This window comes from Microcaecilia unicolor, chromosome 3 (assembly GCF_901765095.1).
Source record: "Microcaecilia unicolor chromosome 3, aMicUni1.1, whole genome shotgun sequence".
NCBI lineage: Eukaryota > Metazoa > Chordata > Amphibia > Gymnophiona > Siphonopidae > Microcaecilia > Microcaecilia unicolor.
Window position 1 is genome coordinate 288,395,061 of NC_044033.1, and position 15,915 is coordinate 288,410,975.

The 15,915-nt window shown below is 45.2% G+C and overlaps 1 protein-coding gene across 1 annotated transcript in view; it reads left to right on the forward strand.

Annotated features, from left to right (window-relative positions):
- The window catches only part of ARID4B (AT-rich interaction domain 4B), a 1,313,885-nt gene that overhangs the window by 1,270,667 nt on the left and 27,303 nt on the right, over positions 1 to 15,915 (forward strand). The window contains exon 22 of the mRNA XM_030198147.1: positions 3,939 to 4,148. Within this exon, the coding sequence (XP_030054007.1) occupies positions 3,939 to 4,148 (210 nt within the window). The remainder of the gene's footprint in view (positions 1 to 3,938; positions 4,149 to 15,915) is intronic.

The window sequence follows — 15,915 nt, forward strand, 5'->3', positions numbered from 1 at the left end:
CTGAGGACATGCAGGACATTATGTTTTCACATGTTGGTGTCGTCATCCACAGAACCCCAGGACAAATGCTGCCAGCACTATACAATGTCTAGAAGCCTTTTTTCAGGCTTCACCATACATGCATGTGTGTATTCCCACCCACCTGACTCGCTCGGGACCTGCAGTTTTGCGAAGCAGTGAAGGTACTTTTGTTTTCCCTCAAATGTGTATTTTTTTCAGAGATATTTTTCTTGCCTTTCTGCCTTTTTTGCTGTGAGTAGCACAGGACCTATTTTCTTTTTAATTTTTTCGTTTTTCCCCATATGTTTCTTAATGTTTTCAGCCAGCCTTTTTAAGTTTGCAGCCTTCTTAGGCCTGAGCTCCCAGCTTTATTTTTCTATTAAAAAAAAAAAAAAAGAGTGTCTTACACCATTGAGCCGTTTTTTTTTGTCTCAGCTATTTTTCTCAAAATGCACACTTCCCTCAAGTGATTCCCTCTAGATATGCGTCATAGTTGATTCATTACTTGCCACAAATGCTTGCAACACAGAACATACACACTATAAGTTCATATTGTCATAGGAATGTTACCACATTGCTTTTTATTGAAATTTGAATTACCTCACTTGTGAAAAGACTTGTCATATATGCATGTTTTTAATTTGTTTTTTATGTGTTTTAATAAAGAATTTCAATTTCATTCATGAGATTTTTTTTAATTCATATTATTAAACTTATTACAAGAAAACATCTTGTTTAAGAAAGTATCTATTAATCAATAACATATTCAAACATAATAATAAAGAAAAGGTGAAAAACAAAATTCTTCACATTTTCACAAGAAAACCATACTCAAGTCCATAAATTCGGATCCAAGATTTCGGAAATCTATGGGAGAAAAGTATTACAGGAAAAGAAAAAAATACAAGATAATGCAAATTCTGCTAAGCGGAGTTAACTCTTATAAGTAGCGCTTATCCACTTTCGCGGAGGCTATAAGCGCCAAGACATGGGCAGGTTCTGTAAATACATATTTTTTGTCCCTAAACTTTATTATGCACTTGCAGGGGTATCTTAAAAAAAAGGTACCCCCCCCCCCCCCCCAAGTGCAGAATTTCAGGCCTAAGGAGCAGAAATTGTTTCCTCCGTCGTCTTGTCTCCTTAGAGACATCCGGAAATAATAATACTTTAAAACCTAAGAAGGGTTTGTCCTTGTTTTGGAAAAACAGACGAAAGATCCAACTCTTGTCTGGTAATAATGCGACTGTCGCCACTAATGTGGCTGCAGTCGCTAAATCAGTATCCGAGGTCTCAAGCAAAAGAGAAACATCTATCGGAACATCAGGTTGATTCAGGTCTTTCCCAGGAATATAATAAGCCATAGTCATTGGTGGTATATTTTGTTCAGGAATTGATAGAATTTCACGCATTTGGCGCTTCAGCATCTCCAGGGGAGCAACATTTTGTAGTTTAGGAAAATTGACAAATCTAAAGTTATGATTTTTAGTGTAATTGTCAAAAATTTCCATTTTAACCCTTAGGTTCGTCAAGTCTTTAATCATAGTAGGTTGTACTGTTTCAAACTTCACAATTCTTTGATCCATTTTAACAACTTTATCATTCAAATCCTTAATCTGCTCTTCTTTCTTTTGTAAGTCACTTTCCAAGGTTTTTAATTTAGGCAATACCTCATTAGTTAGTTTTAAGAAAATCTGTCCTAGGTTAGAAACTAAATTCCACAAAGCTTCTAATGTGACTTCTTTTGGTTTGACCACAAATTCTATGGGAATTTCAAACCTTACAGTCTGCTCACGAGTCACACTCTGCTCCTCAGCTCCTCTCTCCTAAGTCCGCGGCGTTTCCATGGGCAAACTGCCCTCCAGTCCGACCTCTGGTGTAATGAAAGCTTCCATTCGACGATCTTCTGGGCCCCTACCCTCTTCTGGGGTGGACCCCGTCGAATCCTCGAGGTAGGCGCTAGCGTCTAATGGTTGGGGAGGGGGGAGTGCGCTCGACGAGGCTCAAGGTGACGTCGAGGCCAGGGAACACCGAAATCTCCAATCCGTCGGCGTCTCCCACTGGCAGTGTTATGCCGTCATGAAGAACTCCCTGCAGCCTCAGATAACGATCAATGGGACCAGGTAAAGAGGGAGTTAGCGGGGAAGCTCTAACCACTAATCTCCCTCTCCGTTAGACATTTTTTTGAACAAAAGAGATCGAGACTCGCAGCTGCTTAGCGAGTTGCGGCCATCTTGGATCAAGATAGGATTAACTTTTGCCCATTCATGAGATTTTAATTATTTTATTTTTGTAAAAGTGATATTTTACATTTATTTATGATTTGATATTTTAAGTCAAAAGATCAGCACGTACGTTCCTCAACCTCCATTACCCCAAATGCAAAGGATTAAATTACAAGTCCACTTACGCAACCAGCTTCTCCTACAATTGCACGCAGCTATGGAACACGCTTCCAAAGACCATAAAGACATCGCAAGATTTAACTATCTTTCGAAAACTATTGAAAACTGACTTATTCAAGAAGGCATACAACAAACAACTGTCCTAATTTACCAAACAATAAGAATGAAGAATAAGATTGGACCGACCCTAATCACGTGACCGAGCAAACTCAATGACCTTAATGAACAAACAATACCACTTTCGACTACTATGCAACCACAAAAAGCCGACTAACCTCACCGCCATACACTATTACTCTCACCCGAATGTCCTCACCTGAGCAACTACATAATGCCAACACCTACACAAGATCACAATGTATTCTTCTACCATGTATGTACGCACATGATTGTAAAACCATGTGCTAATATGTACGCAAGATCACAATGCATTCTTCCACCATGTATGTACGCACTTGATTGCAAAATCATGTGCATATTTGTAGTCCGGAAATGGCAATCGCCATTACGGCAAATGTAAGCCACTTTGATCCTGCAAATAGGTGGGAAAATGTGGGATTCAAATGCTACAAATAATAATAATAATTATGATTTGCTTTTAATTTGATTTCTGTCTGATTAACAGTTACTGCCCCAGACACAGCCTTATATAGGCGAAACGTGACCACATTGGGCCGTTTTGATATTTTAACTCCAGGCTTTAAAATAAACTGAGTTTTGTATAAACTTGGATGCTAGTGCTTTTGTGATCTGCTGCAGATCTTTGCTTCTCTGTTTTCTACTGTTGACAGTATAAGTAATTGCATCCTTCCAAGCTGCCTGAGGATGTTTCCAGGGTCCTGCTGGCTTCCAGAAAAGATTCCACTAACAGGTGTTATGTTTTCAAATGGAAGAGGTTTGCTGTCTAGTGTGAGGGAAAGGCTAGATCCTTTCTCTTGCCCTACACAAAAACTGCTTGAGTACCTTCTACACCTCTTTGAGTCTGGGTTAAAAACAAATTTGGTGAGGTTTCACCTCGGTGAAATCAGCGCTTACTATTACCATGTAAAAGTGTAGCTTCTAGTTCATTTTATGTAAGGTTTGTTTCTGGCAAAGCCCCCATCAAACCTCCCAATGTGTCATAGGTCCTCAACTCTTGAGAAACAAGCTTGATTAATTCAAGCAGCCTTCCTAACTTTGAGTGTGATCTTTGAGGAACTGAGGGACAAGGAATATGCCTAATCTTAACAGGAGAAACTAGTCAAGAAAAAGTCTGGTAAATGCAAACTAACAGCTGTGTTTAGCTCTCTTTCTGGGATGGTTTTAACATTGTTTATTTAATATTTCTTAATAACGACTAAATATTTCTGTAAATTTCTGCATTTTGCTGGTATTGAGTTTTATAATGTAATTAGTCTTGTGAATTTTGTAAATTGTGTTGCATATTTAGCATAGATGTAATTAAATTGTTCTAAAGATGATAATACCAAGTAATGTAACTGCAGTAGAGTTCTATGTACTGTATGTTACAAATACCTTCACTTGGTTTTCCTTCAGCAAACAGTAGTGATAGTGAAGAACTTTCAGCAGGCGAGAGTATGATCAAGATTCAGTCATCAATTTCTTCTGGACTGAAGTTGCACCATCCCACCTTAACATCAAGGACACACACACGAGGAAACTGTGAGAAGAATGGAGAGAAGGATGCTGGTAAAAAAGAACAGAATAATCGCTTGCCTAGAGTATATAAGTGGAGTTTCCAAATGTGTAGGTACTCTTGCTTCGTAATATGCGTAGAAAATTTGTTGATATAGAACTGATATTCAGTCTCTGTGATGAGTGGTTTTCTTTAAATGCTGGCATTTAATAGATTTATTCAGCACTGCTATACCTATAGGAGATTATTTATGTCTATGGAATAAATGCTAATTACATATTCACACAGTACTTTATATATTTTGGGGCTGCATTTTATAAGTACTGCTATAGTGTTGTACATAGAATGGAGTGGGCATGGTTAGGGAATTTAAGGGGTGGTATCAATTATGTGTGTATATTACTTGTATAGGGGCTGATATTCAGCCCATGTACATATATCCCCTCATTCTATAAACTGCATCCACAGTTAAGGCCATAATTGCATGCACATTTATAGAATACATATGTGTTAATTTAACTGGTTAATTGGCCCTTAATAGATGCTTAACTGATGCTAATGACCAGTGATTGATGTTAATGCTAATTGGTACTTAACAGCAGGTATGCACATGTTTGTTTATGTTTATTGAGACTTGTTATATCGCTCTAAGGGGTAGATGCATCAAGCAAACGTAAAAAAATCAAAATCGTTAAAGGCCCTAACGATTTTTAAAAAACAAAGAATGCACCAAAAAAAAAAGTCACACATGCTCAGATCGGTATAGAAACGTACAATGTATCAAAGAATCACAATACACATCGTTAATCGGCCCCCAAATCATGCGCAGAGCAGCCAAGCGTTATGTTAGCTGCTCTGCGCATGCCACAAACAGTCAAAACACAGTCAAATCACAAGCACATGGCTCCCAAATCAAAACAAAAAGAAAAAAAAAGGGTCGGGAGGGGGCAAGGGCGCTCATCAGGAGCGTCCTGTACGGACGGCCTTGCCCCCCCCCCCCCCCCCCCCGCTGCTCCCCACTTTCCGCCGCTCCCCCCACCCCGAAAAAGCAAAATTCGAGCAGCCCCTGCCCCCCTCCCTTCCTCACTACTCTCTCACCTCAGCTCCGCCTCCCGACATCCTCCGTCCTTTGCCCCGCCCCCTTTTGGGGTCGTCGCCGCCATTCCCCTCCTCCATCGGGCCCCCCTCCCTCTTACCGGGCCCGTGCAGCGCCTCTGTCCGAAGGCGCTGCACGGGCAAGAAGAAAGCCTGATGCCTGCCTTCGCCCAGCTTCGATGGCACGTCTTTCTCCTGCTGGGCCCGCCCCTGTCTGACGTCGGTTACCTACGTAGGTTACTGACGTCAGACAGGGGCGGGCGCAGCAGGAGAAAGACGCGCCATCGAAGCTGGGCGAAGGCAGGCAGCCAGGCATCAGCTTTCTTCTTGCCCGTGCAGCGCCTTCGGACAGAGGAGAGAGGCACTGCACGGGCCCGGTAAGAGGGAGGGGGGCCCGATGGAGGAGGGCAATGGCGGCGACGACCCCAAAAGGGGGCGGGGCACAGGACGGAGGATGTCGGGAGGCGGAGCTGAGGTGAGAGAGTAGTGAGGAAGGGAGGGGGGCAGGGGCTGCTCGAATTTTGCTTTTTCGGGGTGGGGGGAGCGGCGGAAAGTGGGGAGCAGCGGGGGGGGGCAAGGCCGTCCGTACAGGACGCTCCTGATGAGCGCCCTTGCCCCCTCCCGACCCTTTTTTTTATTTTTATTTATTTATGTTTTTCTGACGTCCTTTGGACCAATCACAGCGCTTTTAGCTCTGCTAATGCGCTGGGATTGGCTCAAAGTTTGTTTATTTTTTCTCTTAATGATTTTTCCTGGCACAGAGCTGTCCTAACGAGTGGTCCAGACCTGTCGTTAGTTTTCCTGCCTTTTTCCTGCGTAAAGGCAATCGGAAAAGGTTAGTGCATGTCGTTTCAATGGGGTTTTCACACTAATTGCTCATCTCCATTCCGTTTTCGTTAGCTGCTGGCTTCCTCGGTAAAAGCCCTTTGATGCATGCAACGGATCAAATTTTCCTCGTTGGAGAGTCATTAAAGGCTCATTTAGCTTTAGTGCATCTGCCCCTAAGTGCCAAGGCAGAGCAGAGCAGTTTACATTTATAATAAAAACTGAGGGAAAAAGAACACCAGAATAATGGTGGAGGGTATTACAGACAGAAAAGTTACTCATTCATACTAAGAAATTGCAAAGGACTGAAATTACAAAACATACGCAAATTGCAAAGGACTGAAATACAAAACAACTTACTCAGCCGGCTTCTCCTACATAAGCGCACAACTATGGAATGGGCTCCCAAAAGATGTGAAAACAATCCACGACCACTTGAACTTCAGGAAATCACTAAAAAACAACCTCTTCAAAAAGGCCTACCCCAACGACCCCAGGTAACCCTCTTCACCTACCAACACCTACCTACCGACCCTCCATTTATACCTCATACGATCACTATACAACTTTGTATTTGTTATCCACCGACTGGGCAAACGCCTCTGACGGTAAGCCACATTGAGCCTGCAAATAGGTGGGAAATTGTGGGGTACAAATGCAACAAATAAGAGGATGGGGTGTGTTGAGGTGGGCGGGATATGGGTGGGGTCATAGGCTTTTGTCCTATGTTGGTGCATGCTTTGTAGAATCATGTCATGTACAACTGCTGCATTTGGGCATGAACATTTACGCGTGTCATAGAGCAGGCATAAGTGGTCACACCTAACTTTAGACGTGTGATTGTTGTTATTCTATAATGGCTTATGTGTGCAAATGTGCTATTAACACACACAAATCTTTAGAGTCCAGTTTTTAGCATTCTTTGTAGAATTGCTCCCATAAGGTATACATTTGGCTCAGATGCAGAAAAACTAGGTATAAGTTTGGGCACCCAAACCAAATATTTAAGCTATGCATTATAGAGAGTAATTCTGTAAGCACCTATTTGAAGCCCACTTTCTTTGTAGAATACTAGTATTAGCCACCTTATGTGTGCCTGCCTTGCAGATGTGGACATTTACACCAGCAATAGAAGTTTAAATGCTGGCACCTAGATTGCAAAAAAAAATGCATATAGATGCTAAGGAAACAAAACAAAGAAAAAAAATACTTTTTTAATTGGACTAATTTAATACATTTTTTAGTTAGCTTTCTAAGTCGATACCTTCTTCAGATCAGAAATGAGTGATGATGATATATATCAGAATATATATGTGCAAGATAAACGCATTCCAATGACAGTTTCATGGGGAAAGGTAGGAGTGGGTGGGGGGAGGGGAGAGATGGGTGACAAAACAGTATAATTTATAATGTGATTCATGCAGTGCTCTGGGCTTGCAAAATGCTTTCCTACAGAGGTGTCATCCTGGGTAGCACTGTAATGTGCCGATGTAATTTGAGCCTAGCATTTGGCCTGTTTCTCTAACATTCTTTACATTTTTGGTCTTGAAGATATGCATGTGTAGGATCCTCTTTTGTTGAATGTTTTTCCCATGTGGGGTCCTGTGATATGTGTTGGCACAGTTTGCAGCTTGGTGTATTGCAGGAATGTGTGCCTCGCCTCTTTTAGGGCCGTGCGCACCTGTAGACTGCTCAGTATGTTCTGTCTTCAGCAGATAGTGGATGGTGTGTGCATGGGGGGGTCCTCTGGAACTCAGTTGGGTAGTAAGTCCTGCCAAAAGGAAGAAGCTCCATTGACAGATGCAGTGCATAATTGGATCTGGGGGGAACCTGGTGTTGCTGGGTCCCTGCCCTTTTTTCCTTCTTTCATTTGGCCTTCGCAAACGGTGGGAGTACGGTGGAGCCAGAGTGGGGCTTGGAGAGCCTCCGTGCTCAGATTTCTGTTTGTTTTGTTTTTTCAATATTTTTTACAATCAGCAACGCTTGAGTTGATCTTCCTGGCAATGCTTCTCTGCGGTTCTTAACTCCAGACCAGCCTGTCTAGAAGGAGTGCTTTTTAAAATATATTTTTACAATCTGCAACGCTTGAGTTGAGCTTCCTGGTAATGCTTCTCCATGGTTCTGAACTCCGGACCAACCTGTCTAGAGGGAGTGCTGTCGGCTACGTTGGGGAATGCTGTTTCAGTGTTCGCTCTCCCTTTTACATTTGGTTTTGGTGCCATGTTCTATTTCTCTGCAGCCATGTGGTAACTGTTTCAGATGGCATTTTCTGGCTTGCGATACTCTTTGGGTTTCAGCGTTTAGAGTTTCTCCTTTTCTGTTAGCTAGCTCCTTTTTCTGGGAAGTCTTTTAGGTGGTTCAGCTCTCGGACTTCATTGCAGCGGCCTCTTTGCTGTGCAGTTCTTTATTCTCCGAGGACAAGCAGGCTGAATAATCCTCAGAAGTGGGTCGGCGATACGCACCGGCCCGGGAACCGGCATTCGAAATAGCAAAAACTTTGCCAGAGTCTTCTGAGCGTGATGCATATCCAACTGCGCATGCACAGAGTGCCTTCCCGCCCGCCATGCAGCTGCACTCAGTTCTTTTTCTTCCATGCAAGGAGCAGCAGTGTTTTTCTAACCATCTTTTTTGAGGTGCCTTTCGGATTTTCTCAGTTTTCTTTGATTGTCACTTCATTTTGTTAAAAAAAAATTCCCTTCATTTTTTCCCTGCGTCAAGTTTCCTTTCTTTTTTTGTTGTGGACGCTTTTAGGCCTGCTCGGCCGGATCCTTTCCTCTTTTTGTTCCCTTTTTTCTTGGCACAATCGCGTCTTTTGATTTACCCGGCGCTGTCTTCCCTTCCATGTCATCAAAGACTCCCAGTGGCTTCAAACACTGTACTCGGTGCAACTGGACCATCTCAGGCACTGATATCCATTCGTGGTGTATACAGTGCCTTGAGCCCGACCATAGCCCAGCTCGTTATGCCCTTTGTCTTCGTATGAAGAAAAGGACTCAACTGGCTCAAGAAGCCAAGCGAGAGAAATTTTTTGGGGTTCGGTCCGGTTCTTCATCGGCATCAAGGTCGGTGGCATCGACATCAGGAGTGGAGGTAGGCATGGCTGCTGAGAGACCAAGACACACTGGGAGCAGCGAGGCATCGAGTGGTCTCCACCTGCCTCAAGGCCTCCTGCTATGCAGGCCCCCCGGGACCGTCCATCGTCGGACCCGACCCCAAGGAGACGTGGGGATTCAACGTCATCCTCATTGGCACCGAGGAGCCTCGGTGAGGTGCATCGAGCGAAGGCTAAGAAGCACCGACACCATTCTCCCTCGACACTTGGTGCCAGGACCTCCGGAGCGCCAAGGGCATCAGCACCCGAGAGTCGTCGACGCCAGGAGGACCACTCCCCCTCCATACAAGGTGCCAATGCGCCAGTCTCCCAGCAGTCCAGTTCCTGCTCCTGAGCCTCAGGCAACTCTGCCACCGACTGCTCCACCGGCCCCACAGCCTTTTCCAATGGCGGCTCTCGATGAGCGGATTCTGGCCTTGCTTCCAGAACTTCTGGAAGGACTGCTGTGCCACGCTGCATCGGTATCATAAGTACATAAGTACATAAGTAGTGCCATACTGGGAAAGACCAAAGGTCCATCTAGCCCAGCATCCTGTCACCGACAGTGGCCAATCCAGGTCAAGGGCACCTGGCACGCTCCCCAAACGTAAAAACATTCCAGACAAGTTATACCTAAAAATGAGGAATTTTTCCAGTCCATTTAATAGCGGTCTATGGACTTGTCCTTTAGGAATCTATCTAACCCCTTTTTAAACTCCGTCAAGCTAACCGCCCGTACCACGTTCTCCGGCAATGAATTCCAGAGTCTAATTACACGTTGGGTGAAGAAAAATTTTCTCCGATTCGTTTTAAATTTACCACACTGTAGCTTCAACTCATGCCCTCTAGTCCTAGTATTTTTGGATAGCGTGAACAGTCGCTTCACATCCACCCGATCCATTCCACTCATTATTTTATACACTTCTATCATATCTCCCCTCAGCCGTCTCTTCTCCAAGCTGAAAAGCCCTAGCCTTCTCAGCCTCTCTTCATAGGAAAGTCGTCCCATCCCCACTATCATTTTCGTCGCCCTTCGCTGTACCTTTTCCAATTCTACTATATCTTTTTTGAGATACGGAGACCAGTACTGAACACAATACTCCAGGTGCGGTCGCACCATGGAGCGATACAACGGCATTATAACATCCGCACACCTGGACTCCATACCCTTCTTAATAACACCCAACATTCTATTCGCTTTCCTAGCCGCAGCAGCACACTGAGCAGAAGGTTTCAGCGTATCATCGACGACGACACCCAGATCCCTTTCTTGATCCGTAACTCCTAACGCGGAACCTTGCAAGACGTAGCTATAATTCGGGTTCCTCTTACCCACATGCATCACTTTGCACTTGTCAACATTGAACTTCATCTGCCACTTGCACGCCCATTCTCCCAGTCTCGCAAGGTCCTCCTGTAATCGTTCACATTCCTCCTGCGACTTGACGACCCTGAATAATTTTGTGTCATCGGCGAATTTAATTACCTCACTAGTTATTCCCATCTCTAGGTCATTTATATATCGGGGGTGCTTGCACCTACCTTGCCGTCTGCTGCAGCTATGTCTGGCCCTTCACCCACGGTTAAGTCTGCGAGCTCGGCACCGATTGTGGCTCCGGTATTTGCTGCCACCCAGGACGGTTTATGGTTTGTTTACCTTACTGCTCGGAGAGCAGGGGGGGTTGGCTGGAGGTGTCCTGGGTTGCCAGGGAGATATTTAATGAGGATGACTTCCTGACCTGCACTGAGGACAGATAGCAGCAGAATCGGATACTGGGCCAGCATGATCAGAAAAGGTCACCAGACAACAAAGGTAGAAAAGATCATTTTATTTTCATTATAGTGTTTGGAATATGTCCACTTTGAGAATCAGGTGCTCAACATTCAAAATTTATATTTATTTACTTATTTATGGAATTTTATCCCACATTAAACATGAATTAGGGTGTTTTGTGGCTCTACATGAGAATTGTGATGATATGATCCCTTGTTTCATATTGTTGATGGTCTGCATTTTCCTTATGGGTGGTATATTGGTGTATTAGGTTCTGCCCAGTGTAATATTTATGGTACAGTAAGGTACTGAGCGTGTTTTTGCACAAAGTTGTGCATAGTGTTCTGCAGTTGAGCGATTGTGCTTAGAATATGCTTTGAGCAACCACTTTATTCTTTGACATATGATACGTATCTAATATCTAAATTTAATAAAAGGTATTGTGACTTTTATTTATTTATTTTTTCTGCGTGTTATCATACAATTATGGTTTAAGCTCCACCCCTGACCCCACCCCCTTTAGCCTCCCCAAACAGTTGGGCCACCGACCACCTATGAGGCCAAACGTTTTTGCCAGCTGGTCAAGCAGCAGAAGGCATGTCGTAAATTCTTGGCCAGGGGCGCATATGACACTTTTGATGTAGCATCCAAGATCTCTGCTCAAGTTATAGCTATGCGCAGACTCTCATGGCTGCGTGTGTCTGACCTGGACCATTCAGTCCAGCAGAGGATTGCAGATGTTCCTTGCCGGGGGATAATCTTTTCGGAGAGAAGGTGGAAGATCTAGTTGACCAGACCAAGAAGTATACAGATTCTATGTCTTCTCTCTCTCGCCGGGCACCTTCTGCTTCCATCTCCTCAATCAGGAGGTATTTTGGTGGGTCACGGAGTGCTCCCTATTCCTGTAATAGGCATAGGTACGCTCTGGCGTCTCTCCAGCCTACTCAGGCTCAGCCCCAGTGCGCTCGTTCCCGTCAACAGCGTGCAGCTAAGGCCCCTACTGCTCCCCAGCAAAAGCAAGGGACGGGCTTTTGACTGGGTGCAGGAGAGCATAGCCACAATAAAAGTGTCCGTGCTGGACAACTTGTCATTTGGGGGCAGGTTAATGTTTTTTCACCAAAGATGGCCTCTCATAATCTCCGACCAGTGGGTTCTTCAAATAGTCCGGTTAGGATACACACTCAATCTGGAATCCAAACCTCCAAATCGCCCACCGGTAGCTCATTCCTTCAGCTCTCTGCACAGGCAGGTGCTTGCAGATGAACTCTCCGCCCTTCTAAAGGCCCATGCAGTCGAACCCGTTCCATCAGAGAAAGAAGGGCTGGGATTCTATTCCAAAAAGTTCAGGATGGTTTCTCTGGGCACCCTTCCTTCCTATGATTCAGGAAGATGATTGGCTATGCTCTCTGGACTTAAAGGATACATACACCCACATTCCAATGCTTCCAGCTCACAGGAAGTATCTTCGATTTCGACTGGAAATGCAGCACTTTCAGTACCACATGCTACCCTTTGGCCTAGCGTCAGCTCCCAGAGTGTTCACAAAATACCTAGCGGTAGTTGCAGCATCACTACGCAGGCTGGGAGTGCATGTGTTCCCATATGTAGGCGATTGGCTGGTGAAGAGCACCTCGGAGGAAGGTGCTCGGAAGTCCATGCGGAAGACTGTTCTGGTGCTGGAACTACTAGGGTTCGTAATAAATTACCCCAAATCCCATCTCATTCCGGTTCAGAAATTGGAGTTCATTGGAGCATTGCTCGACACAAGAACAGTTTGAGCCTATTTCCACAAGGAGCGGGCAGACAACCTTCTGTCCCTAGTGTCCAAGGTTCGAGCGTCTCAGCAAGTCACAGCTTGGCAGATGTTGAGACTCTTGGAGCACATGGCCTCCACAATTCATGTTACGCCCATGGCATGTCTGCATATCAGACCTGCTCAATGGTCCCTAGCTTCTCAGGCCATGGGGAATGTAGAAGATGTCATCCATGTGTCTACCGACTTTGCGCATTCTCTTCAGTGGTGGACGATTCGATCCAATCTGACCATGGGATGTCCATTCCAAATTCCTCAGCCGCAAAAACTGCTGATAACGGATTGCAAAAAAAATGCATATAGATGCTAAGGAAACAAAACAGAGAAAAAAAATAATACATCTCTCCTGGGGTGGGGGACTTATGTAGATGGGCTTCCTGGTCCCCCGATCTGAAACGTTCTAAAGGCTTTCAGAGATCGACTGTCCAACCAAATTATCTTAATTCAAACAGACAATCAGGTTGAGATATAATGCACCAACAAATGGGGGGGACACCGGATCTCGCCCTCTTGTGTCAAGAAGCAGTCCAGATGTGGCTTTGAGCACGCCGTCACAGCATGTTTCTCCAAGCCATCTATCTGGCAGGCATAAATAACATTCTGGCCAATAGACTGAGCAGGGTGATGCAACCTCATGAATGGTCACTGAATATGGGCATAGTCCGCGAGATCTTCCGAGTATGGAGCACCCCCTCGTTGTATCTCTTTGCCACTCAACTAAATCACAAAGTTTCTCAGTTCTGTTCCAGACTTCAGGCCCACGGCAGACTAGCGTCAGATGCCTTTCTCCTACATTGGGGAACAGGCCTTCTGTATGCATATCCTCCCATGTCTCTGGTGGGGAAGACTTTGCTGAAACTCATGCAAGACTGCGAAGCCATGATTCTGATTGCGCCTTACTGGCTGCGTCAGATTTGGTTCCCTCTTTTTCTGGAGTTGTCCTCTGATGATCCGTGGAGATTGGAGTGTTTTCCAACCCTCATCACTCAGAACGAGTCTCTGGCTCTCACTGCCTGGATGTTGAGAGCCTAGAATTCACTTCCTTAGGTCTTTCGAAGGGTGTCTCCCAGGTCTTGCTGGCTTCTAGGAAATATTCCTGTAAGAGATGTTATTCTTTTAAATGGAGGAGATTTGCCGTCTGGTGTGACAGCAGGGTCATAGATCCCCTTTCTTGTCCCACACAGACCCTGCTTGAATACCTTCTGCACTTATCAGTCTCAAGATCAACTCCGTAAGGGTTCACCTCAGTGCCATTAGTGCTTATCATCAACGTGTAGAAAGTAAGCATATCTCTAGACAGCCTTAGTTGTCCACTTCATGAGAGGTTTGCTTTTGTGAAAGCCCCCGGTCAATCTTATACCAGTGTCATGGGATCTCAACGTCGTTGTCACCCAGCTAATGAAAGCTCCTTTTGAGCCACTGAATTCCTGCCATCTGAAGTACTTGGCAGGTCGTTTTCTTGGTGGCTGTTACTTCAGCTCTTAGGGTCAGTGAGCTTCAGGCCTTAGTAGTGGATGCACCTCATACTGTTTCATCACAGCAGGGTAGTCCTCCGCATGCACCCTAAGTTCTTGCCGAAGGTGGTGTCTGAGTTCCGTCTGAACCAGTCAGTTGTCTTGCCAATGTTTTTTTCCATGTCCTCATGCCCACCCTGGCGAAAGCAGCTTTCACACCTTGGACTGCAAGAGAGCATTGGCCTTTTACATGGAGCGGACGAAGCCCTTCAGACAGTCCGCCCAGTTGTTTGTTTCTTTTGATCCCAACAGGAGGCGAGTCGCCATCGGTAAACGCACCATTTCCGGTTGGCCAGCAGATTACATTTCCTTTGCTTATGCCCAAGCTGAGCTGACTCTGGCGGGTCATGTCACGGCTCATAATGTCAGATCCGTGGCTGCTTCGGTGGCTCACTTAAAGTCAGCCTCCATCAAAGAGATTTGCAAAGCTGCAACATGGTCTTCAGTCCACACATTCATATCTCACTACTGCCTTGAGCAGGATACCCGACGCGACAGTCGTTTTGGGCAGTCGGTGTTGCAGAATTTGATTGGGGTATAGAATCGCAACTCCACCCTCCTAGGCCCATTTTATTCTGTTCCAGGCTGCACTGTCAGCTAGATTGTACAGTGGGGGAAATAAGTATTTGATCCCTTGCTGATTTTGTAAGTTTGCCCACTGACAAAGACATGAGCAGCCCATAATTGAAGGGTAGGTTATTGGTAACAGTGAGAGATAGCACATCACAAATTAAATCCGGAAAATCACATTGTGGAAAGTATATGAATTTATTTGCATTCTGCAGAGGGAAATAAGTATTTGATCCCCCACCAACCAGTAAGAGATCTGGCCCCTACAGACCAGGTAGATGCTCCAAATCAACTCGTTACCTGCATGACAGACAGCTGTCGGCAATGGTCACCTGTATGAAAGACACCTGTCCACAGACTCAGTGAATCAGTCAGACTCTAACCTCTACAAAATGGCCAAGAGCAAGGAGCTGTCTAAGGATGTCAGGGACAAGATCATACACCTGCACAAGGCTGGAATGGGCTACAAAACCATCAGTAAGACGCTGGGCGAGAAGGAGACAACTGTTGGTGCCATAGTAAGAAAATGGAAGAAGTACAAAATGACTGTCAATCGACAAAGATCTGGGGCTCCACGCAAAATCTCACCTCGTGGGGTATCCTTGATCATGAGGAAGGTTAGAAATCAGCCTACAACTACAAGGGGGGAACTTGTCAATGATCTCAAGGCAGCTGGGACCACTGTCACCACGAAAACCATTGGTAACACATTACGACATAACGGATTGCAATCCTGCAGTGCCCGCAAGGTCCCCCTGCTCCGGAAGGCACATGTGACGGCCCGTCTGAAGTTTGCCAGTGAACACCTGGATGATGCCGAGAGTGATTGGGAGAAGGTGCTGTGGTCAGATGAGACAAAAATTGAGCTCTTCGGCATGAACTCAACTCGCCGTGTTTGGAGGAAGAGAAATGCTGCCTATGACCCAAAGAACACCGTCCCCACTGTCAAGCATGGAGGTGGAAATGTTATGTTTTGGGGGTGTTTCTCTGCTAAGGGCACAGGACTACTTCACCGCATCAATGGGAGAATGGATGGGGCCATGTACCGTACAATTCTGAGTGACAACCTCCTTCCCTCCGCCAGGGCCTTAAAAATGGGTCGTGGCTGGGTCTTCCAGCACGACAATGACCCAAAACATACAGCCAAGGCAACAAAGGAGTGGCTCAGGAAGAAGCACATTAGGGTCATGGAGTG